This window comes from Bufo bufo, chromosome 10 (genome assembly GCF_905171765.1).
Source record: "Bufo bufo chromosome 10, aBufBuf1.1, whole genome shotgun sequence".
In the NCBI taxonomy this organism is placed as follows: domain Eukaryota; kingdom Metazoa; phylum Chordata; class Amphibia; order Anura; family Bufonidae; genus Bufo; species Bufo bufo.
Window position 1 is genome coordinate 131,336,190 of NC_053398.1, and position 26,697 is coordinate 131,362,886.

The 26,697-nt window shown below is 44.4% G+C and overlaps 1 protein-coding gene across 4 annotated transcripts in view; it reads right to left on the minus strand.

Annotated features, from left to right (window-relative positions):
* The window catches only part of PHKB (phosphorylase kinase regulatory subunit beta), a 130,399-nt gene that overhangs the window by 55,000 nt on the left and 48,702 nt on the right, over positions 1-26,697 (minus strand). For all 4 annotated transcript variants that reach the window (XM_040410496.1, XM_040410494.1, XM_040410497.1 and 1 more), the window contains one exon: positions 14,829-14,944. In XM_040410496.1, the coding sequence (XP_040266430.1) occupies positions 14,829-14,944 (116 nt within the window). The remainder of the gene's footprint in view (positions 1-14,828; positions 14,945-26,697) is intronic.

Consider the following 26,697-nt stretch of genomic DNA (forward strand, 5'->3'; position numbering starts at 1 on the left):
TACCCAGGTTATACCAGCTGTACATATATAATTATATACAGGCGATGCCCAGGTTATACCAGCATGTTGCATATCACTATATGCAAGAAGATGTATAACTTATACCAGCTGTACATATATAATTATATACAGGAGATGCCCAGGTTATACCAGCATGGTCCATATCTCTATATACAAGAAGATGTATAACTTATACCAGCTGTACATATATAATTATATACAGGAGATACCCAGGTTATACCAGCATGCTCCATATCACTATATACAAGAAGATGTGTAACTTATACCAGCTGTACATATATAATTATATACAGGAGATACCCAGGTTATACCAGCATGCTCCATATCACTATATACAAGAAGATGTATAACTTATACCAGCTGTACATATATAATTATATACAGGAGATGCCCAGGTTATACCAGCATGGTCCATATCACTATATACAAGAAGATGTATAACTTATACCAGCTGTACATATATAATTATATACAGGAGATGCCCGGGTTATACCAGCTGTACATATATAATTATATACAGGAGATGCCCGGGTTATACCAGCATGCTCCATATCACTATATACAAGAAGATGTATAACTTATACCAGCTGTACATATATAATTATACACAGGAGATACCCAGGTTATACCAGCATGCTCCGTATCACTATATACAAGAAGATGTATAAAACTTATACCAGCTGTACATATATAATTATATACAGGAGATGCCCAGGTTATACCAGCCTGGTCCATATCACTATATACAAGAAGATGTATAACCTATACCAGCTGTACATATATAATTATATACAGGAGATACCCAGGTTATACCAGCATGCTCCATATCACTATATACAAGAAGATGTGTAACTTATACCAGCTGTACATATATAATTATATACAGGAGATACCCAGGTTATACCAGCATGCTCCATATCACTATATACAAGAAGATGTATAACTTATACCAGCTGTACATATATAATTATATACAGGAGATGCCCAGGTTATACCAGCATGCTCCATATCACTATATACAGGAGATGTATAACTTATACCAGCTGTACATATATAATTATATACAGGAGATACCCAGGTTATACCAGCATGCTCCGTATCACTATATACAAGAAGATGTATAACTTATACCAGCTGTACATATATAATTATATACAGGAGATGCCCAGGTTATACCAGCATGCTCCATATCACTATATAACATGGATGCTCAGACGTGATGGGCTGATGTTGTGCCGTCTCCTCCGGGGCACTTAGGTCTCTGACATTCAGCTGAGACATTTGGTTTCGCTGTGAGAGGATGATCCGGCGCCAGGCGTTGCGTTGTGTCACGGTCAGGTTGAAGTGATATTTTGTCCGCCTGATACTTTCTTGCTGGGTCTCAGGAGATGATGGCGGTGCAGAATGAAGTGCTCCTGTTAGCAAGTGTGTAATTTGTATGAAGCCTATAATGCAGCTGTCTGACAAGTGAGCCAAGATCTCCTGACAACTCGCCAAATAGAAGGGCTCCTCCTCGGCTGCGGCAGCGACCGGTCCACAATGGCGCAATACATTACATCTCGTGTAAAGAAAGCTTAATCGCTGGATAATGAGAAGGTCTGCAACTTTCTAGTACAATTTATGCATCATGTCTTTGCCATTTCAAAGATCTCTGCTTGCCGGTAGTGAATAAAAAACATTCTTCTTTACATCTAGAGGCTGAAGACCAATGCAGATCCAATACTCAATCACAGCTGAAGGTTTGTTACAACTGCATGCGGTATAAACAATCTGCACCCAAGATAAATAGTTTACTGAGGGAAGACCTAGGCCTCTACAATGAATGTTCCCTTTTACTGACAGCAAGCAGAGATATTGATAATGCTGACAACCACACACACACACCTCTGTTGTGAGTTTGCAAAAATGTATCAGTGCAGCTAGAAAGCAATCCAGCCCCTAGAAGGTTGTCTACTCTGGATACAACTGTAACAAATTGTGAGCTGTGATAAGTACTTGGTCTGTACAGGCCAACAAGTCTCAATTCATTGCAGAGGGAATACATATGCTTGCTGTCAGAGAGTGGAAATAAGTCTACTTGTATCCAGATGCTAAAAACCTACACAAACCTGAGACTTCTCAAAGCAGCAGGTCTGTTGCAGTTGTAAGTGAGCTGAACAGCACTGACTCCTGACTGATACATTTTACCTGCACTGACACATTGTAACAGATTTGGATACAGATTTTGGCTGTTGATGCATTTAGAGCTAACAGAGGACCGTCTGGTTACAATTGTAACAAAGCCTCAGGTCTGAGAAGTAGCAGGCCTCAACTGTTTCTTTCATTTTGGGATGATAACGAGAATGGTCACATTGACTGACAGCCAGCAGAGGTCTTAAAAAGGGTGAAGAACTAAAACACAGAGGCTATTAGAAAGATGCAGAACTTCTCATTGCACAACCATTTCAGGTTGTATTCACTGCGGTCGACCCCGGGCGGCCATCTTCACAGGGATGCAGGGGTGTACCGCATGTGGCCCAGAAATCGCTGTAATTCCAATTATAATTTTAATTTTTAAGTTTGCGATATTTCAGGATTTCGCTGTACAGATGGCTGCGCAGATGAAGTGTTCAAATGTGAGAAATGTAACGCGGGACGTACGGTTATTGATGGAGCGGTGGCAGGAGGACAGCTGGAGCACTGTCACCATGGATTCTGCGGGGTGGCACCAGATTAGGGACCGGCAGGACTGGCATCATTAGATGGCGGTTATAATACGGGACCTCAGGCTCCAGGTAAAATAGTGAAGCGTCTCTACAACCAGTTTCCACAATTCTGTCATGTACATTTAGGTTACACGGCTTGTACAGGTCAACATGTTAAAATCACCCAAACCACACACACAAAAAAGTGCTTAATTGCTGTTGCTTGCCGTCAGTGAATGGAAATATTCTAAACATATCCAAGGACTGAAAACTCGTCCTAATCATGTACGACGGTGTATTAGTGCAGTAGATGGCTGTAGTCTGCGACAGACCGAGGGATCACACACCTCCATCCTTCTGGATAGTGAAAGAGACACTTATTCCTGCAGATTTATACACTTTCATCCTTTTCTTAGCGTCCAATAACAGACACAGGCGAGTATATTGTGGTTTATTTATAAATATATCCATGGCAATACTGGGGGAAATACCGGAGGGAGAGAGCGTTACATATGGCTACATTATATATGTGGGGAATTATTCTGGGGGGCAGGGTTATTATACTAGAGTGGGGGAGCATTATATGTGGGGGAGCATTATACTAGAGGGGGAGAGCATTATATATTGGGGGACATTATTCTAGAGGGGGATAGCATTATATGTGGGGCATTATACTATGGAGAGAGAGCATTATATATGGGGGCATTATACTATGGGGTGAGCTCATTCTATAACAGGGGACACTATACAGAGGCTTTAATGTCCTATGGGGGCATTATTAATACTGGAGGTACAGTGGGGGCATTTCGTGTTGGGCACAATATGGAGGGCATTACCATTATTGGGGTTGCTATTAGGGGTACTGTAGGGGGCACTATTACTATTGAGGGCAGTCTAAGCTATTGGGGGGGGGTCGATATGTGTTGCACTACTATCTCTGCAGTATAGTGTTTGTGGGCATTGGACACCATAGCAGGCACAGCATTCGGGGAGCAGCAGGATGACTGCACCAGGAGGAGGATGATGGATAAGTGAGGAATCTAAGATGTCTGTGTGTCAGACTCTGCAGAGACGAGATGCAGCTAGAAGAAATAATCATGGCGGTCTGGTCTGAATGGAGAGTATGTGGCGTTGTGTGACCCTGTATGTAATATCCTCCCAGATATGTCTTTAAGGCCTCATGCACACAACTGCATTTTTGGTCCGCATCTGATCCGCATCTTTTGCAGATGGCATGCGAACCCATTCATTTATAAATCCTTGTGCCCAGGCCTCATTACATGGTGTGGGCCAGTGGGACCACAGGGAGACATTACTATAATGTATGGGGTCATCACAGAGACATTTTACTGTATACTGTATGGGGACAACATGGAGGCTTTATACTGTATAGGGCAGCGATGGCGAACCTTTCAGAGACAGAGTGCCCAAACTGCGACCCAAAACCCACTTATTTATGGCAAAGTGCCAACACAGCAATTTAACCTGCAAACTACAGTCCAGTATAATATATCTTCCATGTACTTTATTATTTACCTATAATATCTGCCTGTGCGTAAACAGTGCGCCCTGCGCTGATGAATGGCAGGAAAAGTCTAAGGCATATTGGTACACCATAGACTTTTTCCAGGGTGCGGGTGCCCACAGAGAGGGCTCTGAGTGCCGGCTCTGGCACCCGTGCCATAGGTTCGCCACCACTGGTATAGGGGCTATAAGTGGTCTCCTTGTGGCCCACGGCCCCATAGAGTACAATGTCTTCTTGTGGTCCCAAGAGGTTTTTTCTTCTAAATAGGTTGGTATTGCGTAAAAAATTTCTTAATATTGTTATCGTGGGAGTATTTTGATATTGCCCAACCCTAGTTAATACATAATAGTGCCATCCGATGAACACATGGTAGTGCCTCATAATAGTGCATACAATGAACACCTAGCGGTACAGAACAGTGCTATATACTACTGCGGAAATGGTCTCATCGCGCAACTGTCCCCGGCCCTGAATGGCAACTCTACCTATAACTGAGCAGTGATATATCAGACTGTAGCTGGGAGGATTTGCCATTCACAAGTCAGAGATAAACCTTGTAATGGCGGCCATATTGGCAGTCACCCAGCTTTCCTAGGATCAGGTACAAGGGAGACTGTGGAGAGAGCAGTGTGGAGTTGTCTGCGGTTCCCTGTATCCAGCTTTTCCTATCTTTCACCTTCTTCCCTTACATCTCTGCTGGTACCTGGGACCCGGGGGGGGGACGGGGGACGTCTATTTTAGAGCATCTGACAGGTTGCAGCAGGATAATATTCCCCATGCATCCATCACTTTCTAAACCTCATCTCCAGCTATGATCTTACAATTCCTCTTTTCTAGCCATGTGAGAACACATCCGCCGTATTTCTTCCCTAAATATCGCCATTATTTCCCAAGCGCGGTGCTTAGACGCATCAATACTCGGCGACAGCCTGAACCAGAGGCTTAAAAATTCCATCCACATCCGCAGCCAATCAGGAGCCGGCAGGACGGTAGGTGTATGAGCGCAGATATAAGGAATTCATCCTGCACAGTGCGGCGGCAGCGAACGGTTATAAGACGATAAATCATTAATGTGTCAACAGTGGGTTTTAATTTTAATAAATAATCCTCTGGCGTCGCTGGAATGGTGATGAGAAGAGGCCCGTTATGTGGCTTCTTGACAGACTGGGGCGGATTAATATTCTGCTTGGCAGATTTTGTGTGTTGCGCAGAACGACTTGTAGATACAACAGACTCTCAGCAATGTGCGGGAGGTGAGAGACGGGAGGGGACGAGTATATCTAGTAACATAGGAATAGCTAAAGACCTCAAACTACCGGTCACTAGAGAGTAAGGAATAACGACCAACCAGCAACAATGCACAAACAGCAACCGATAAGCCAAAGTCCACAACAAAAAACAGCCACAACCAACCACAAACATAAGCCAACCGCTATCAACCACCACCAATTACCAGACCAAAACCACAACCCGTAACTGTCCATGATCCACGGCCAACCACAAAACCAGCCACAACTAAGATTCACAAGCAGCAACAAACCACAGCCAAAACTGGCAACCAGTACCCAACCACAGCCAAGACTGGCAACCAGTACCCAACCACAGCCAAGACTGGCAACCAGTACCCAACCACAGCCAAGACTGGCAACCAGTACCCAACCACAGCCAAGACTGGCAACCAGTACCCAACCACAGCCAAGACTGGCAACCAGTACCCAACCACAGCCAAGACTGGCAACCAGTACCCAACCACAGCCAAGACTGGCAACCAGTACCCAACCACAGCCAAGACTGGCAACCAGTACCCAACCACAGCCAAGACTGGCAACCAGTACCCAACCACAGCCAAGACTGGGAACCAGTACCCAACCACAGCCAAGACTGGGAACCAGTACCCAACCACAGCCAAGACTGGGAACCAGTACCCAACCACAGCCAAGACTGGGAACCAGTACCCAACCACTGCCAAGACTGGGAACCAGTACCCAATCAAAGCCAAGAGCAGCAACCAGTAATCAACCACCGCCAAGATGCACAACCAGTAACCAACCACTGCTGAGTTCCGCAACCAGTAACCAACCACTGCCAAGATCCACAACCAGTAACCAACCACAGGAACCCTAGCAATCATGACAACCACTAAGGGTACTTTCACACCAGCGTTTTTCTTTTCCAGCACTGAGTTCCGTCACAGGGGCTCTATACCGGAAAAGAACTGATCAGTTATATCCCCATGCATTCTGAATATAGAGTATTCCGTTCAGGATGAATCAGGATGTCTTCAGTTCAGTCATTTTGACTAATCAGGCAAAAGAGAAAACCGTAGCATGCTACGGTTTTATCTCCGGCGGAAAAAAAACTGAAGACTTGCCTAAATGCCGGATTTTCCATAGGAATGTATGAGTGCCTTCAAAATACCGGAATGCCGGACTCGTCCTTCCGGTCTGTGCATGCGCAGACCTTTAAAAATGAGAAAAAAATAAATACTGGATCCGTTTTTGCCTGATGACACCGGAAAAACGGATCCGGTATTGCAATGCATTTTTCTGACTGATCAGGATCCTGATCAGTCTGAAAAATGCCTGATCAGTCAGAAAAAAATGACATGCGTTTGCATACAGTTTGCCTGATCAGGCAAGCAGTTCAGGCAACGGAACTGCCTGCCGGAATCAAACAACGCAAGTGTGAAAGTACCCTAACAGCCATGGGCAAAAACCACATCAACTGATCGTTAGAACAAACCCCACAACAACTAACCTACTACAACCAGTATAAAACCACAGATATGAACCACAAGAAACCAACAACACACAACTCACAAAGCATCATCCCCTCTGCTAAATGTAGATCCTTGCGTTCAATTTCCATTTAACCTCCTTCAGGAGAGCTGGATAACAGCCAATATGGATGACATTACAGCAGGCCATCACCAGGGGATTGTTCCCACAGGATTAGGCACCAGAGCAGCCATCTTCATTAGAAAGTTGTGGACCCTATGAGGTCCACCACCCATCTCACGGGGGCCGGGCAGTCGTTGGTCTGAGAACTGCTGTCGGAGCATAGGATGAATTCTTCCTATCTGAGGAGTTGTTTCCTCATTAGGCAGGAGGTGCCAGTGTCAGCCATATTATCAGCCACCTCCGAAAAACTGAGGCATCCCACAGGAGCGTATCCGTGGACCACGGTTAAGACTAAGATGTGAGTGGTATCTGCACGTGACGCGGTCGACACCAGGAAGAGTAATCACAGCCGCCAGCCCCGGAGCGGACAGCCCATTACTTTATCCGGTTTTGCTTTCATAGGTGCGGCGGCTCCATTAATATAAATGACAGCGGTAACAATATTTTCCGTTTACCTGGGACTGCAGCGTCAGCCTTTCCCCGTGTCCTATTCATTATCTCCAGGCGGCTCATTGTTCAGCTTCTGGCTTAAGAAAATAAAAGAGAACAGGCCCCATATTTCCTGCAGATCCAAATAGACGCCGACGCATGCTACAGGTCCAGCGCTTCACGTAACGGTGTGCTGCAGTATTAATGGATCTGGAAGTAGCGGGGAAAGCGGCGAATATTAATTGATCCGCCAGATGATTATAAGAAACCGCTTACTGCGCCATGTCACATCCTATTTACACCTTCATGTCCTACATCCTGACTACAAGGATATGAAGGGGACACTAAGAAGAAGGGTATGTCACCGATAGAACACAGGTCACTTACTGTACTGCACGAAACTCCCTCCCATCCCCCAATTCTAGGAAAAATCGAGTCAAAATGCTGCTGGTTGTTAATGGAAACTGCCGGCAAGCTTGTGCACAGGCACCCTCTGAATGTAGTTCAGGGTCAAGCATATAAACATGAAACCAAGTCATTGGCATCTGGCAGTCACATGCAAACGTCAGAACCTAGTTAAAGGCTACGGACACCGGTACAGGCCATTTTTTTATTGATTTAATTTGACTCATTTTGGGCTAAAAATCATTTGTTCAATTGCTCTTTATTAAAAATGTTCAGCGGTTTCTGAGATTCAAGAGTTAAAAGTCAGTCTGTTTGCAAGCGGTTCCAGTCGGTGTTCTTTGAGTCCCCTTGGCTCATGTGCGGCTCTTATCTCTGATCTCCTGACCTCATAAACACTTATTTAGGCCGAATGCTTAAAGAGGACCTTTCATTACAATAAAAAAAATCTAAACTAAGTATACAGACATGGAGAGCGGCGCCCGGGGATCTCCCTGCACTTACTGTTATCCCTGGGCGCCGCTCCGTTCTCCCGGTATAGCCTCCGGTATCTTCATATGTTCGGCTCAACTGGGTGGAGCCTGCCGGCGTCTCCTTCTCCCAGGCTGTAGCGCTGGCCAATCGCAGCGCTCAGCTCACAGCCTGAGAGTTTTTTTCTCCTGGCAGGCTCCACCCAGTTGAGCCGAAAATCTGAAGATACCGGAGCCTATACCGGGAGAACGGAGCGGCGCCCAGGGATAACAGTAAGTGCAGGGAGATCCTCGGGCGCCGCTCTCCATGTCTGTATGCTTAGTTTAGATTTTTTATTGTAATGAAAGGTCCTCTTTAAATATGAACTGAGCTATAATGAGTGTCTAGGAGGTCAGGAGATCAGAGATAAGAGCCGCACATGAGCCAAGGGGACTCAAAGAACACAGACTGGAACAGTTTTAACTCTTGAATCTCAGAAACGGCTGACCATTTTTAATAAAAAGCAATTGAAGAAATGATTTTTAGCCCAAAATGAGTAAATTGCAATAATAAAAATAATTGCCCGAAAAGGTGTCCATATACTTTTTAAAGCCCTCCTGAAAATGAGATTCATAAGCATCCATCTACAGTGCACAGGCAGCGACAATACAACATACACTTAAAAAGGCACAGTACGTACCCTTAAAGGGACACTACACGTGTGAGACATAATAACAGTATGTGCAACTATCACTAGAATTTCCCTCATTTCTTTTCCATATGGCCATGTATAATGAAAAAAAATAAAATAAAAATATTATATATATATATATATATATATATATATATATATATATATATATATATATATACACACACACACACACACACACACAGCATAAAATGACAGTGGGCCCCCTAGTCTGGGAGACATATTTGCTGCCCCCTAGCCAGCTAAGAAGACAGGAAACTCCTCCCACAAGGTAAGCCCCTCCCATTTCAATAAACCCCACCCCTCCATCAATCCCCATTCTAAATACAGAGCATCAGAAAGAGACTGAGGCCAATTTCTATGCAGGTTGAAACATTTTTGTGCGTTTGATTTCTGGGTGACTGGTGGTAACGGGGGTCCTGGGTGCCTCACTCTGGCAATCAATGTGGGTCCCTTCACTAGGACCCCACCTATCTAGCATTTATTACCTGGGTGGGTAGGTGATAAATGTTCCAGGCAGGAAATAACCCTCTGAAAATGTATTGTACAGCAACATGCAATGTTTATTGCAGCTTTGTATGTGACTAGAGCAGAAGACAAGTTGTTAGCAAATATCCGTACCGAGAAGGGAAAAGTGCGCATAGCTGCTTTGTTATTTCCAGGTAGTGGATGCGGTTAGTAAGTGATCCCTTTAAGAGTGAGCGTCTGGACCTGCCGTCTACTAAGAAGAGGTTTCTTTCTTTTTATTTTTTTATAAAAGTTTCCCTGCTTCACGTCGAGACATTAAAACCTCATCTAAGACTCCCGGCAAACGAAGTCTGCGGCTAATGAAGCAGAGCTGACATTTAAATGTATTATGTGCGGCTCGCGGTGATGGCGATGAGATGTTCTGTTGTAATCAGAAAACAGATACAACTCCGCCATAAAGTCACTATTACAAGTCATTCAGTCTCATTACATGGCAGCCGAGGCTGTACGACCGGCAGCTCAACCACAGACAGATACATCATGAGCCCCGAGAGCAGCGCCCTCCGCACTTCACAGCCACGTCTCCAAGCTGTTCACGTGAAAAATTAAAATTCATCCCGGGAGAGAAGACGTTTCCCATCACACGATTCCCAACCGGATCAGATACCAGGAAATAACAAGGCGGCTATGTATGCATCTGCTGTGACGTCTTCTACTCCAGTCACATGCAAAGCAGCAGAAAACTGGGAAGGTTCTCCTTCTTAAAAAGGGGCATCTATGACCTACCCACCGGATAGTTACTAAATGCTAGATGGGTAGGGCCCAAGTGCAGGGACCCCACTGATTGACAGAATGGGGACCCAAGACCCCCGTTAATGCCAGCCATGGCTAGGAGGAGTTTGAATGGGCCGGGGGGGAGGTTGGGGCGGGGGTCGAGGTCGTTCACTGCCTCTCCATTGAAGTTCTATGGCATTGAGGAAAACAGTGGCAGAAATCAGCGGGAGCCCCAGCAGTCAGACCCCCAGCTTCCTAGCATTTATCGCCAACCCAATGGAATACCCCTTTAACAACTTTTGCAATGCAACAGCATACTCTGTACAGACGCTGAACCAGCAGAGAGGAGCAGGTTGCTGAGGGAATCAGGAAATCAGCCCTTTGTATGTACAGAATGTTCGCTGCAGCTTTGGACATGACTGGAGTATGAGACGTGACGTAACTCAAGATCAGGGTAAAACAAGCTCAGTCCATTTAATTTCCTACAATGCGATTTGCAGACTGATATTGTAATATGATTGCACAGACCGACCTCCGACCGAAGTCTCTTGACTTAATTGCCGGATACGGCTTTGGTGCAGTAAAGCCCCGGCACAGCCGTATCCTCTGCACTAAGCCAATTTGCTTGCTGGAAAATAATTGGCTTTGGGTCTGACATTCCTGTAGATACAAGATAATCCTATTGCTGCAGAACGTGGGCATTTGCTGGAGCTCAAACTGTCCTGTCGTGCCTATGTCTGCACTCACAGAGCGGGAAACTGACTGAGGGTTTGTTACAGTTGCATCCAGTCTAGGCAATCCACTGTGAGCTAAACACAATCTCGCTTTTGTCATGATGTTTGCTACAATGTATCAGCATTAGTCCAGGATGTTTAGGCCTCACAGGAATGTCTAGATCACAGATCTGAAAGTTTGAGAAATATCATCAGTAGTAACGTGCCCCAAATTGTCAGGCGAGGGGAGCTTTCAATTGTATCTGCGTCCTTAAGACGCAAATCCAGTCGACTACTGAGGAGCAGCTCCGCCACTCTGATTTAGGAGTTTGGTCTAGGAGAGGTCGGGAGCACAGACATCAGCGTCCCGGCACAGGGAGCACAATAATGTCACAGCGTGGTACCGTTCAAGTACATGTGACCACTGAAGCCAGTGATTGGCCACAGCATTCACAGGACCGAAGTGGCCAGGAAGAGAGCCACAGCACTGGAAAGACATGCACTGAATAGAGTGTTTTTTTTTTTTGCGTTACCTGATTTACCAGAAGAGGTTAAGTTGGCACTAAATAGACCATCCCTTCAAGTTTTGTATTTTTTTACTGCAAAGGAAAGGGCATGCACAAATGCTATAACTACTAAATTGGGGGGGAACAAATGGGGACAGTACTGTGTGCAGTCAAAAGGGGACGTTACTACTTTACAGAAGCACAAAGGAGTCATTAGTATGGCACAGTAGCACAAAGGAAGACACTACTGTGTAGGGAGCACTAAAGGGGGCGCTAATATTGTGTGAGGCCCTATTAGTATTTGGGGGCACCAAGAGGTGACCCTATTACTATGGTGAATTTGTGCAGAGGCGGGAAGGTAATGGAAAAGAAAGAAGCTAAAAGATATCCATGCTGCATATTCTTCAGAGACAAGTTGTGGCTGGAAGAAGCCGTCATGGTGGTTTGGGCCGGATGGAGAACAATAAGGAAAGTGAGCAATTTTAAGCAGAGAGGGTGCCACTGGATCTCACTGTTCTGTATTCATATGTATGGTCTCCGGCTCGCAGTGCTAAAAAAGAAATATGGGTGCTACATGGTGGTATTTATTTGGCACTGCTATGAAAACAATGTGGGATCTGAACAGTAGTATTTATTCGCTGGCAATACTATAGATTTAGGCAAACTTGCAGCTATGAGAAGTATTAGGTTTTATTCGTGGACAGCAAAGAATCTTTACCTAATATTTACTGCAATAAAACTCCTTCAAGTTATCGTCGAATTAACTTCAACCTGCAGTTCTTTGTAAAAACACATCTAACCTATCGTGTTGAATGTCGAACTCGGCTCTGCTGCATTTCCGTTTTGTACTGAAGGATCCACGGGGTAAATTTCCCAGCGAGAGAGACCGGACGGCTCTGCGTTGAGTGAGGTGTGAGCGGAATGAGTTACGACGGCGGTAATGCGACTGGTTACGTGTACATCTATCAGCGCTGACATCCTAATACATGAGATGTGGAGGCAACGAGATGATTAACTCATCTGCCTCGCTCCAAGCTCAAGTTTCATCAGCCTTCATTGCTTAATTATGATGCTTAATATCTGCGAGACGAATGTACTTTCATCACAGGGCGGCCATCAACAATGATGGACAGTTCCATTTACTTCATAGAGATGAAGGAGAAAAACATAATGGGTTGTAAATCACAGCGAGCTGCTTAACCCTCGTTTGTTACAATGTGTCACCCAGCAGAGGGCAGGGCTAAGCAGTGACTTCAGTCACATAATTCTGGCCGACCATAGACGTATAGGCCACAAAATGATGATTCTTACATACATTAGCTGTTACCTTAAATAAATGGATATGGACACCTTTGACACAGCATGATGCTTACATATGCATGTGCTATTTTTATAACCCAAGGTAACCACTAAGTTTAATTTTGCAATTTTCATTCCTTCTTTTTTAGAATCCCTGATATTCAGTTTCCAGCCTGCCCCTGGTTTCAGACTTGTCTCATGCGATCGTGTTCCTCCCAGTAATACATGCTGGATCTGTGTGTCCAGGATGCTGGTGCCTTCCCCTACAGACTGCTGTGTGTATGCATTACTCCCTATGTAAAGCCTATGTAATAAATGCTTTTCCGCTACCCTGTCTGCCATGTACAACCTCCTCCCCCTCCCTGCTGCTCTGACACTGAGAGAAGAGATCAGACTGCTCCTAGTTTCAGACTTTTCTAATGTGATTTTGTCCCTCCCAGTTATACATACTAGATCTGTGTGTCCAGGATACTGCTGCCTTCCTCCTACAGACTGTTGGGGTCATATATTAAATCGTCTAAATCGCTGGTCTTAATACCCCTACGCTGACGGTGGATGTGCCGAAGTTATGTAGAGGCTCCCCTTGCTGGTGTATATTTAAGAATTTTTTTATGCCAAAAACTGGCAAAGAATATGATAAATGAGACAGACCTGCCAGCCCGCCCTCTTTTTTAGAACTTGCATAATTAGCGTGGAAGGGGAAGGAGTCACAGATTTTGCCTCAAATCATCCTTTGTGACAAAATCTGCACCAAATATATGCCAAAAACTGGTGTATATTTTGTCATAAATAATCTCCTGTGTGTGCGTGCATTCCTCTCTATCTAAAGCCTGCGTGATCTGTCAGAGAAAAGAGCAGACTGCTCCTAGTTTCAGACTTTTCTAATGTGACCATATTCCTCCCAGTTATACATGCTGGATCAGTGTGTCCAGAATGCTGCTGCCTTCCTCCTACAGAGCGTGTGTGTGCAGTCCTCTAAAGACTGTGCGATCTGTCCTAACAGTGAGAGAAGAAAGCAGACTGCTCCTAGGTTCAGACATTTCTCATATGGTGTGTTCCTCATCCAGATATATGTCCTGGATCTGTGTGCCTAGGATGCTGCTGTCTGCAGACTGCCTTCCTTCCTATCTACAGCCAACACGATCTACCCTCCTTGGATGCTTTCCCACTCTCTGATCGTGTGTGCAACGATAATAAGGGAGATAAGGGATAGATAAGGGAGATAGAGCACAGATAGATGTCAGAAACCAGAACAGAGCTCTGCTGGATTTATATCAGATTCAGCTGCACCACCAGCTAGGCGAAGGACTTGCACATACTCATCATCACAGACAATGCCTCCTTGCACTGGGACGTCAGCATCGGAGCAGACACATTATTTTGTTTAGAGGTAGAGACTTTGCAGTGGGTAGGAGTTTTATGTACGGTGGCCGAGCATATTTATAGCTATACTATAATACGCTATAGGAGGTATAGTGAGACTGTGCTGGTGAGGACTAACCTTTTCATTCTACGGAGGTCTCGGTGGTCGGACCCCATCTAATATATCATCTGCCATTTGGAGCTGTGAGGCAGATGACAAAACCTTCATAGGGCTGAACAACTAGGTCTAAACCTCCGGACCGGGGTCAGTATAAGCAGCTTCCCCTTTAATTCCTGTCCTTAGACATAAGTGCTGTGAGCAGTCCGGCCGATGAGAGCGACGCCGAGTCTCAGACACAATAATAAAGCTGAACACAAATGAAATAAAGCAGAAACATTGTTCCCCTAAGCCGGAGGAGCCGCTGGCTCGTCATCTCCTCATTACACAGTTTTGCTAATCCAATCTATTTATACAGAACGTCCATAAAGCTCGCCATAAGGAATAATAGGCAAATCAAATGGGGCTGCGACTTAATTAGCTCATCAGTGTGAGGAAATAATGAAACGCGCCGCGCGCACATACCTTGAATGTAATTCTGTGCTGCCGTTGTTGTATTTGCTGCCTCTCTCCCAGATCCCAAAGTCTGGGACCCGGTAGGCTCGCTCCACGCAGAATACCAGGTTCTGGATGAAGGACACCTGGAACGAGAGGAAGAGGGTGATGAAAATGAGGACAATTGGTGTGTGAGGGGAGAAGGATCAGAGGGGGCGATGAAACCATTCGAGACGTGAAAATGGAAAGAGCTGAGAGACAATGAGGCCAAGGAGAAGTAGTGACTAATGGTAATGGTGCTGGCCCAGAGCAAGGTGGCAAATGGGCAAGAGCCAAGCAGACGTAGGCCAGATGGGAAATACAGAGGGACAGGTGACATCCTGACAACAATAGGAACAGACAACGTAATGGGGAGAACAAAACAAAACAAAATCCAATGGGGCAAATGGGCCAGAACCAGATGGCTTAGAGCAAAGGATGAAGGAGCAGATGGGAAACACAGAGAGACAGACCGACCACAGAGAAGACACAAAAAGCAGTGGGCAGATGGATCAGGACCAAAAGGTCATAGGAGATATGGGCCGAGATCAGTGGAGATGGAGCGGATGGGCCAGGGACAGGCTGTGACCAAAAAGTGACAGCTCAGGTGGGCTGGGACCTCAGAGCAATGGAGACTGCGCTGGACATGCAGGCAAACACAAGCAACGGGAGTACAGTAAAAACTAAAAACACAACCCGCAGAATCCATCACCCCCCACATGAAGACCCTCTAACAATCGCAGGGTGCCATCAGTAATGGAGACATATGCATCCTCCTGATCTGGACCAGACACGGCACTAACTAAACAGCATCAATTAGTTACACTGTAGCTGGGAGATCTGTCACACTGACCCGACAGCTTCAGCTGTGAAACTAGGAGACATTCAAGACTGAAAAACTGAGAGCACAAGACGGAGAAGTTTACAGGGAAAACTACAGCAACAGCGTTACGGTGACAACCACGGCTCTGCTTCATGAGCTTCTCACTGCCCCAAACAACTGCAGCAGCACGCACTATGGGAAAACCCTTTATACAGGTCTCTTAGCTGAGAGGGCGAGGGGTGCAGCAGGGACCCCGAACTCAGCCGACAGGAAGTCACCACTGCAAGGAAAGCATCACACAGCGCCGACCAGTTCCCTGCCCCGGATATGGTAGACTGGGGACTCTCTACTTACAGGTGCTCAAAGAACAAGATTAGGGCTGTTTACAAGGGCAGCTCTGGAGTATAATACAGATTGTGACTCAGGATCAGTACAGGATACGTAATGTATGTACACAGTGACTCCACAAGCAGTATAGTGAGTGCAGCTCTGGAGTATAATACAGGATAAGTAACATAGTACATAAGGCCGAAATAAGACATTTGTTCATCCAGTTCGGCCTGTTCTCCTGCAAGTTGATCCAGAGGAAGGCAAAAAACAAACAAAAAAAAAACCCTGTGAGGTAGAAGCCAATTTTCCCCACTAAAGGGGAAAAATTCCTTCCCGACTCAAATCAGAATAACTCCCTGGATCAACGACCCCTCTCTAGTAGCTATAGCCTGTAATATTATTACGCTCCAGAAATACATCCAGGCCTCTCTTGAATTCCTTTATTGTACTCCCCATCACCACCTCCTCAGGCAGAGAGCTCCATAGTCTCACTGCTCTTACCGTAAAGAATCCTCTTCTATGTTTGTGTACAAACCTTCTTTCCTCCAGACGCAGAGGATGTCCCCTCATCACAGTCCTGGGGATAAATAGATGATGGGAGTGATCTCTGTACTGACCCCTGATATATTTATACATAGTAATTAGATCTCCCCTCAGTCGTCTTTTTTCTAATGTTGATAATCTTTCAGGGTACTGTAGTTGCCTCATTCCAGGTATTACTTTAGTTGCCCTCCTCTGGACCTTCTCCAGCTCTGCTATGTCTGCCTTGTTCACAGGAGCCCAGAACTGTACACAGTACTCCATGTGGGGTCTGACTGGTGATTTGTAAAGTGGCAGGACTATGTTCTCATCACGGGCATCTATGCCCCTTTGAATCAACCCATTATCTTATTGGCCCTGGCAGCAGCTGCCTGACACTTGTTTCTACAGCTTAGTTTGCTGTTCACTAAAATTCCTAGGTCCTTTTCCATGTCAGTGTTACCGAGTGTTTTACCATTTAGTATGTACGGGTGACTTGCATTATTCCTTCCCATGTGCATAACCTTACATTTATCAGTGTTAAACCTCATCTGCCACTTATCTGCCCAAGCCCCCAATCTATCCAGATCCATCTGTAGCAGTATACTGTCCTCTGTAGTATATATACAGTATACTGTCTTCTGTAGTATATATAGACAGTATACTGTCTTCTGTAGTATATATAGACAGTATACTGTCCTCTGTAGTATATATACAGTATACTGTCCTCTGTAGTATATATACAGTATACTGTCCTCTGTAGTATATATACAGTATACTGTCCTCTGTAGTATATATATACAGTATACTGTCCTCTGTAGTATATATATATATATACACACACACAGTATACTGTCCTCTGTAGTATATATACAGTATACTGTCCTCTGTAGTATATATACAGTATACTGTCCTCTTCAGTGTTAATTACTTTACACAGTTTAGTGTAATCTGCAAAAAATTATATTTTACTATGCAAGCCTTCTACAAGATCATTAATAAATATATTGAAGAGAATAGGGCCCAATACTGACCCCTGAGGTACCCCACTAGTGACAGTGACCCAATCTGAGTGTGTACCGTTAATAACCACCCTCTGTTTTTTATCACTGAGCCAGTTACTTACCCACATACAGACGTTTTTTCCCAGTCCGAGCATTCTCATTTTATATACTAACCTTTTATGTGGTACAGTGTCAAATGCTTTGGAGAAGTCCAGATATAAGACATTGGAGGTACTCCAAGATAGCATCTCTTAGAAAACCTTAAAACAGTTTACCCACGATGTTAAACTTACTGGTCTAGAGTTTCTGGGGTCTGTTTTTGGACCCTTTTTGAATATTGGCACCCCAGTTGCTATGCGCCAATCCTGTGGGACATTCCCTGTCAGTATAGAGTCCTTAAATATCAGAAATAATGGTCTGGCTATGACATTATTTAATTATCTTAGGATACGGATATGCCATCTGGTCCTAGCGATTTGTCTATTTTAATCTTTTTAAGATGCCGCTGTACTTCTTCCTGGGTCAGACAGGGCACATTTAATGGGGAATTTACTTTTACATTCTGCATTTCATCTGACAGTTTATTTTCTTCAGTGAATGCAGTGGCGAAAAAAATATTTGAAAGCTTTGCTTTCTCGTCGTCGCCCTCTGCAACCCCCCTTCCCCCTCATCACTCTGTAAAGGGCCGACACCTTCAGATTTATACTTTTTACCAATTATATAATTGAAGAACATTTTAGGGTTAGTTTTGCTCTCTTTAGAAATTTATCTCTCGGTCTCTAGTTTGGCTGATTTTATTTATTTTTTACATATTCTATTTTTTTCCTTATAGTTTTTCAGTGCTTCCTCGCTCCGCTCCTGTTTTAGTGATTTAAATGCTTTCTTCATTTATTGCTTTCTTTACAGTTCTATTTATCCACATTGGTTTGTTTTTGTTCATTAACCTTTTATTCCCATACGGTATGCACCTGTCACAATTAGAGTTTAGGATGCTTTTAAAAATATCCCATTTTGTGGCTGTATTTTTATTTTTGAGGACTTTGTCCCAGTTAGTTAGGCCTATGGCCTCTCTTAGTTGGCTAAATGTAGCTTTTTTGAAGTTTGGTATTTTTGTTGCTCCCTGAAGAAACGCTCTTTTGAATGATAATTGGAAGGTTATTACTTTATGGTCACTATTTCCCAGGTGTCCCCCAACCTGCACATCTGTTGTTCTGTCAGGTCTATTGGTTAATACTGAGTCCAGTATGGCCGTCCCTCTAGTCGGGTCCTGAACCAGTTGGGAGAGGTAATTGTCTTTGGTTATTGCCAAGAACCTGTTTCCTTTATGAGATATACAAGTTTCAGTTTCCCAGTCTATATCTGGGTAGATGAAGTCCCCCATAATAACCACCTCATTATGATCTGCCGCCTCGTCTATCTCGTTCAGTAGTAGATTTTCTGTGGACTCTGGTATATTAGGTGGTTTATAGTAAACTCCTATTAGTAATTTATTGTTGTTTTAGCCTCCATGTATCTCTATCCACAGAGACTCCACATGTTCATGTCCCTCACTTATATATTCACGGACTGTGGGCTTTAGACAGGACTTTACATAAAGGCCGACCCCTCCCCCTCTCCGGTTTTGACTATCCTTTCTAAACAGACTGTAACCTTGTACATTAACTGCCCAGTCATAGCCATCATCCAGCCGTGTCTCAGTTATTCCCACTATGTCATAGCCATCATCCAGCCATGTCTCAGATATTCCCACTATGTCATAGCTATCATCCAGCCATGTCTCAGTTATTCCCACTGTCATAGCTATCATCCAGCCATGTCTCAGATATTCCCACTGTCATAGCTATCATCCAGTCATGTCTCAGTTATTCCCACTGTCATAGCTATCATCCAGCCATGTCTCAGTTATTCCCACTGTCATAGCTATCATCCAGCCGTGTCTCAGTTATTCCCACTGTCATAGCTATCATCCAGCCATGTCTCAGTTATTCCCACTATGTCATAGCTATCATCCAGCCATGTCTCAGTTATTCCCACTGTCATAGCTATCATCCAGTCATGTCTCAGTTATTCCCACTGTCATAGCTATCATCCAGCCATGTCTCAGTTATTCCCACTGTCATAGCTATCATCCAGCCGTGTCTCAGTTATTCCCACTGTCATAGCTATCATCCAGCCATGTCTCAGTTATTCCCACTATGTCATAGCTATCATCCAGCCATGTCTCAGTTATTCCCACTGTCATAGCTATCATCCAGCCATGTCTCAGTTATTCCCACTGTCATAGCTATCATCCAGTCATGTCTCAGTTATTCCCACTGTCATAGCTATCATCCAGCCATGTCTCAGTTATTCCCACTGTCATAGCTATCATCCAGCCATGTCTCAGTTATTCCCACTATGTCATAGCTATCATCCAGCCAGGTCTCAGATATTCCCACTGTCATAGCTATCATCCAGCCATGTCTCAGTTATTCCCACTGTCATAGCTATCATCCAGCCATGTCTCAGTTATTCCCACTATGTCATAGCTATCATCCAGCCATGTCTCAGTTATTCCCACTGTCATAGCTATCATCCAGCCATGTCTCAGTTATTCCCACTGTCATAGCTATCATCCAGCCATGTCTCAGTTATTCCCACTGTCATAGCTATCATCCAGCCGTGTCTCAGTTATTCCCACTGTCATAGCTATCATCCAGCCATGTCTCAGTTATTCCCACTGTCATAGCCATCATCCAGCCATGTCTCAGTTATTCCCACTGTCATAGCTATCATCCAGCCATGTCTCAGTTATTCCCACTGTCATAGCTATCATCCAGCCATGTCTCAGTTATTCCCACTATGTCATAGCCATCATCCAGCCATGTCTCAGTTATTCCCACTATGTCATAGCTATCATCCAGCCGTGTCTCAGTTATTCCCACTATGTCATAGCTATCATCCAGCCATGTCTCAGTTATTCCCACTATGTCATAGCTATCATCCAGCCATGTCTCAGTTATTCCCACTGTCATAGCTATCATCCAGCCATGTCTCAGTTATTCCCACTGTCATAGCTATCATCCAGCCATGTCTCAGTTATTCCCACTATGTCATAGTCCTCCTCACACATCACTAATTCCAGTTCCCCAGTATTATTAGTCAGGCTTCTGGCATTAGTATACATACATTTGAGAGGTTTATGTATATTTTTTACCCTACACCTTTCCTTTTGAACTGTTCTTGTCCCTCCTTCCATTCCTCCCCCAGTCCCACTACCTTGCCCCCGGTCTCTATCTGCACTATCTTCCCCTCCTATAATGTAATTTCCCTCCCCCCCAGTCCCTAGTTTAAACACTCCTCCAACCTTCTAGCCATCTTCTCCCCCAGCACAGCTGCCCCTTCCCCATTGAGGTGCAGCCCGTCCCTACGATAGAGCCTGTAGCCGATAGAGAAGTCGGCCCAGTTCTCCAGGAACCCAAACCCCTCCTTCCTACACCAGTTCTTGAGCCACTTGTTAATCTCCCGCTGCCTTTCTTGTGTGGCTCGTGGTACAGGTAGTATTTCGGAAAACACTACCTGCTCTCCTGGTCCCCTGCTTACTGGAGCTGACATTCCCCTGACTGGCAGAGGAAGGGTCCAGCTGCAGCAGTGTTCTCCCCGAACTGACATCCCCCTCATCTGCCAACCGTGCAAGCTTGTTGGGGTGTGTCAGATCAGGGCTAGCCTCCCTGGCACTCTTCCCTCTACCCCGCTTTCTGTTACCCAGCTAGCTCCCTCACTTTCCTGAGCCTCCTCGCTACCACCCTCCCCCACATCTACCCCATAGAGTGCCAGCTCAGTGAGCAGCAAACTCTTTTCCAAATTGTCAAAGCTTTTCAGTGTTAAAATTCGCCTGTTTATATACTCGATGTGCGATTCCAAACGGGCAATTTGCTCACATTTTGAACAAAGATATGCACCTCAAACGGCTGTTCCAGGACTGCAGACATTAGACAAGATGGGCACCGGACTGCGCGGTCAATAATGGAACACATACTAAATGGGGATTACGCAAGAAAAGAGAAAAATACAATATAGTGCAGTGATAAGAATCTAACTTACTGCAGTCCCCTCCTAAAGTCCCTAAATCTCAAGTCACGTAATCTAAAGTCACACACTTAATACAGACACACACTTGAAAATCAAACACGTGAACGCTCACAAACTCGCGTTATTCGCCTGCTTGTATAAATGCAGCTCTCAAACCAGCCTGCTTTTTCCCCCTCTGGATTCAAAAGGGGATGTAATGCAGGATCAGTACAGGATAAGTAATGTATGTACACAGTGACTCCACCAGCAGAATAGTGAGTACAGCTCTGGAGTATAATACAGGATGTAACTCAGGATCAGTACAGGATAAGTGATGTAAAGTTCAGTCAGGTCCATAATTATTGGGACATCAACACAATTCTAACATTTTTGGCTCTATACACCACCACAATGGATTTGAAATGAAACTAACAAGATGTGCTTTACCTGCAGACTGTCAGCTTTAATTTGAGGGTATTTACATCCAAATCAGGTGAACGGTGCAGGAATTACAACAGTTTGCATATGTGCCTCCCACTTGTTAAGGGACCAAAAGTAATGGGACAGAATAAGAATAATAAATCAACTTTCACTTTTTAATACTTGGTTGCAAATCCTTTGCAGTCAATTGCAGCCTGAAGTCTGGAACGCATAGACATCACCAGACGCTGGGTTTCATCCCTGGTGATGCTCTGCCAGGCCTCTACTGCAACTGTCTTCAGTTCCTGCTTGTTCTTGGGGCATTTTCCCTTCAGTTTTGTCTTCAGCAAGTGAAATGCATGCTCAATAGGATTCAGGTCCAGTGATTGACTTGGCCATTGCATAACATTGCACTTATTTCCCTCTTAAAAACTCTTTGGTTGCTTTTGCAGTATGCTTTGGGTCATTGTCCATATGCACTGTGAAGCGCTGTCCAATGAGTTCTGAAGCATTTGGCTGAATATGGGCAGATAATATTGCCCGAAACACTTCAGAATTCATCCTGCTGCTTTTTTCAGCAGTCACATCATCAATAAATACAAGAGAACCAGTTCCATTGGCAGCCATACATGCCCACGCCATGACACTACCACCACCATGCCTCACTGATGAGGTGGTATGCTTAGGATCATGAGCAGTTCCTTTCCTTCTCCATACTCTTCTCTTCCCATCACTCTGGTACAAGTTGATCTTGGTCTCATCTGTCCATAGGATGTTGTTCCAGAACTGTGAAGGCTTTTTTAGATGTCGTTTGGCAAACTCTAATCTGACCTTCCTGTTTTTGAGGCTCACCAATGGTTTACATCTTGTGGTGAACCCTCTGTATTCACTCTTGTGAAGTCTTCTCTTGATTGTTGACTTTGACACACATACACCTACCTCCTGGAGAGTGTTCTTGATCTGGCCAACTGTTGTGAAGGGTGTTTCTTCACCAGGGAAAGAATTCTTCGGTCATCCACCACAGTTGTTTTCCGTGGTCTTCCGGGTCTTTTGGTGTTGCTGAGCTCATCGATGCGTTTCTTCTTTTTAAGAATGTTCCAAACAGTTGTTTTGGCCAGGCCTAATGTTTTTTCTATCTCTCTGATGGGTTTGTTCTGTTTTTTCAGCCTAATGATGGCTTGCTTCACTGATAGTGACAGCTCTTTGGATCTCATCTTAAGAGTTGACAGCAACAAATTCCAAATGCAAATAGCAGACTTGAAATTAACTCTGGACCTGTAATCTACTCATTGTAATTGGGATAATGAGGGAATAACAGACACCTGGCTATGGAACAGCCGAGAAGCCAATTGTCCCATTACTTTTGGTCCCTTAACAAGTGGGAAGCACATATACAAACTGTTGTAATTCCTACACCGTTCACCTGATTTGGATGTAAATACCCTCAAATTAAAGCTGAAAATCTGCAGTTAAAGCACATCTTGTTCGTTTCATTTCAAATCCATTGTGGTGGTGTATAGAGCCAAAAATGTTAGAATTGTGTCAATGTCACAATATTTATGGACCAGACTGTATGTACACAGCGACTGAAGAATAGTAAATGCAGCACTGGAGTATCATACAGGATCAGTAAAAGGATATTTAATCAACATTTCACTTTTCTTGAAAAAAGTAAATTACAAGAATAAATCCTAAATGGAAGGTGCTGTTTCTACAGTCAATGCCGCTAGAGCAGACAAGGACGCGGCTGTCAGAGCAGACACCGGTGTTCGTCTTGGAGCGACTATAGAGACTTAAATGTAATGTAAATATTGAAAGACTCATTAACTCCAATAAGAGAGGCCACCGTCAAATAAAAACCTCAGCGGGAGCAATATGGAGGATGGGTACAGAATGCCATTACATTAATGCAGGGCTTCAGAGGGCGAGCATCACAGTGAAAAAAAAAAATAGTTTACAAGTCAAAGCCGCCTTCTCTCCGGTGAGCAGAGCGCGCTCTGTACATAATCAGCTCACTCCAAGTCTCTCCGTCAGGATGTGGATTTCGCAAGACGACGGAGATGCAGTTGTTTGTGAATGATAAGGTGAAGAAAGCCGGGGCCAATTTTCCCGTAATAGCCTGTCTGCCGGCAACACCGAGGAAATACATCTCCTGAACAAGAACAGAAACCCAGACGGAAAATGATATTGTAATTGCTACTCAATAGAAAAAAATAATACAAACAGGAATTCTCCCCTCAGAAAAAAAGGTTACAGATCAACCGAAACAATATAAGAATGTATGCCAAAGAGAGTGAGAAAAATAGTGGAGGAGCTGCCCATAGCAGCCAGATCTTCATCGGTAAAGGGAGGGGGTTAAAAATCACAATATATTTGATAACATTGTGACATTTCAAGGAAACAAAAACAGATAAATGATAACACCCGCCACATGTGTGAATAATCCAGCTTCTATCTACAAGTCCCATCATTCCTTGCTCAGACATCACATAGGATGCTGTGTTATAGGCATCATTCCATAGATGCAGGTCTAAGGCCCAGGAGAGGCTGCGGACCGCACATTGTGCAGCTGCATGCAGCATGTCGCCAGTGCAAACACGGAGAAGTAGAGATGACTGGTTAGCAGTGGTCTTGGGTCATCTCCAGCAGTAGAGTATATGACGGTATACAGAGTTGTCAGCCAGTGCCTAGCTGGACATAACGGTCACCATCATACAATGAAAGTCAAAGCCAGGGATTGAAACCACAACAAAGAGGGAATCCCAGTGTCATGATCCCCCCCTCAGGCCATGCACTAGACATGACCCAGTGTATCATTCTTGCCCAGAAAGTTCCCTTAATTTCCATCTATTACTGCAACCAGTCTCCGAGGCCTTTGCGCCGTCAGTTCCTTATTTGTCCAGCCGTGTCCATGACGTTTCTCCATCACGTTTCCAGCAAACGCTCCATGACCAGACGTGGATTTATGCTTATTCACAAGAGACACTGAATGTGTCCTCATTTCCCACCAGTCTCAAAGGGTTGGTTTTACTTTAAAAAACAACAACTTTCTGACGTTTTGAAGGCCATGTTTATTAAAGGTCTTCTCACTTCAGCAAGTGGCATTTATCATGTAGACAAAGTAAATACAAGCCACTTACTAATGTACTGTTATTATCCATGTTGCATCCTTTGCTGGCTGGATTCATTTCTTCTATCATATTACACACTGCTTGTATCCAGGGTTTATGACCATCCTGCAGTCCAGCAGAGGTGGTCGTGCTTGCATACTCTACACTGCGTGCAGAATTATTAGGCAAATGAGTATTTTGACCACATCATCCTCTTTATGCATGTTGTCTTACTCCAAGCTGTATAGGCTCGAAAGCCTACTACCAATTAAGCATATTAGGTGATGTGCATCTCTGTAATGAGAAGGGGTGTGGTCTAATGACATCAACACCCTATATCAGGTGTGCATAATTATTAGGCAACTTCCTTTCCTTTGGCAAAATGGGTCAAAAGAAGGACTTGACAGGCTCAGAAAAGTCAAAAATAGTGAGATATCTTGCAGAGGGATGCAGCACTCTTAAAATTGCAAAGCTTCTGAAGCGTGATCATCGAACAATCAAGCGTTTCATTCAAAATAGTCAACAGGGTCGCAAGAAGCGTGTGGAAAAACCAAGGCGCAAAATAACTGCCCATGAACTGAGAAAAGTCAAGCGTGCAGCTGCCAAGATGCCACTTGCCACCAGTTTGGCCATATTTCAGAGCTGCAACATCACTGGAGTTCCCAAAAGCACAAGGTGTGCAATACTCAGAGACATGGCCAAGGTAAGAAAGGCTGAAAGACGACCACCACTGAACAAGACACACAAGCTGAAACGTCAAGACTGGGCCAAGAAATATCTCAAGACTGATTTTTCTAAGGTTTTATGGACTGATGAAATGAGAGTGAGTCTTGATGGGCCAGATGGATGGGCCCGTGGCTGGATTGGTAAAGGGCAGAGAGCTCCAGTCCGACTCAGACGCCAGCAAGGTGGAGGTGGAGTACTGGTTTGGGCTGGTATCATCAAAGATGAGCTTGTGGGGCCTTTTTGGGTTGAGGATGGAGTCAAGCTCAACTCCCAGTCCTACTGCCAGTTTCTGGAAGACACCTTCTTCAAGCAGTGGTACAGGAAGAAGTCTGCATCCTTCAAGAAAAACATGATTTTCATGCAGGACAATGCTCCATCACACGCGTCCAAGTACTCCACAGCGTGGCTGGCAAGAAAGGGTATAAAAGAAGAAAATCTAATGACATGGCCTCCTTGTTCACCTGATCTGAACCCCATTGAGAACCTGTGGTCCATCATCAAATGTGAGATTTACAAGGAGGGAAAACAGTACACCTCTCTGAACAGTGTCTGGGAGGCTGTGGTTGCTGCTGCACGCAATGTTGATGGTGAACAGATCAAAACACTGACAGAATCCATGGATGGCAGGCTTTAGAGTGTCCTTGCAAAGAAAGGTGGCTATATTGGTCACTGATTTGTTTTTGTTTTGTTTTTGAATGTCAGAAATGTATATTTGTGAATGTTGAGATGTTATATTGGTTTCACTGGTAAAAATAAATAATTGAAATGGGTATATATTTGTTTTTTGTTAAGTTGCCTAATAATTATGCACAGTAATAGTCACCTGCACACACAGATATCCCCCTAAAATAGTAAAACTAAAAACAAACTAAAAACTA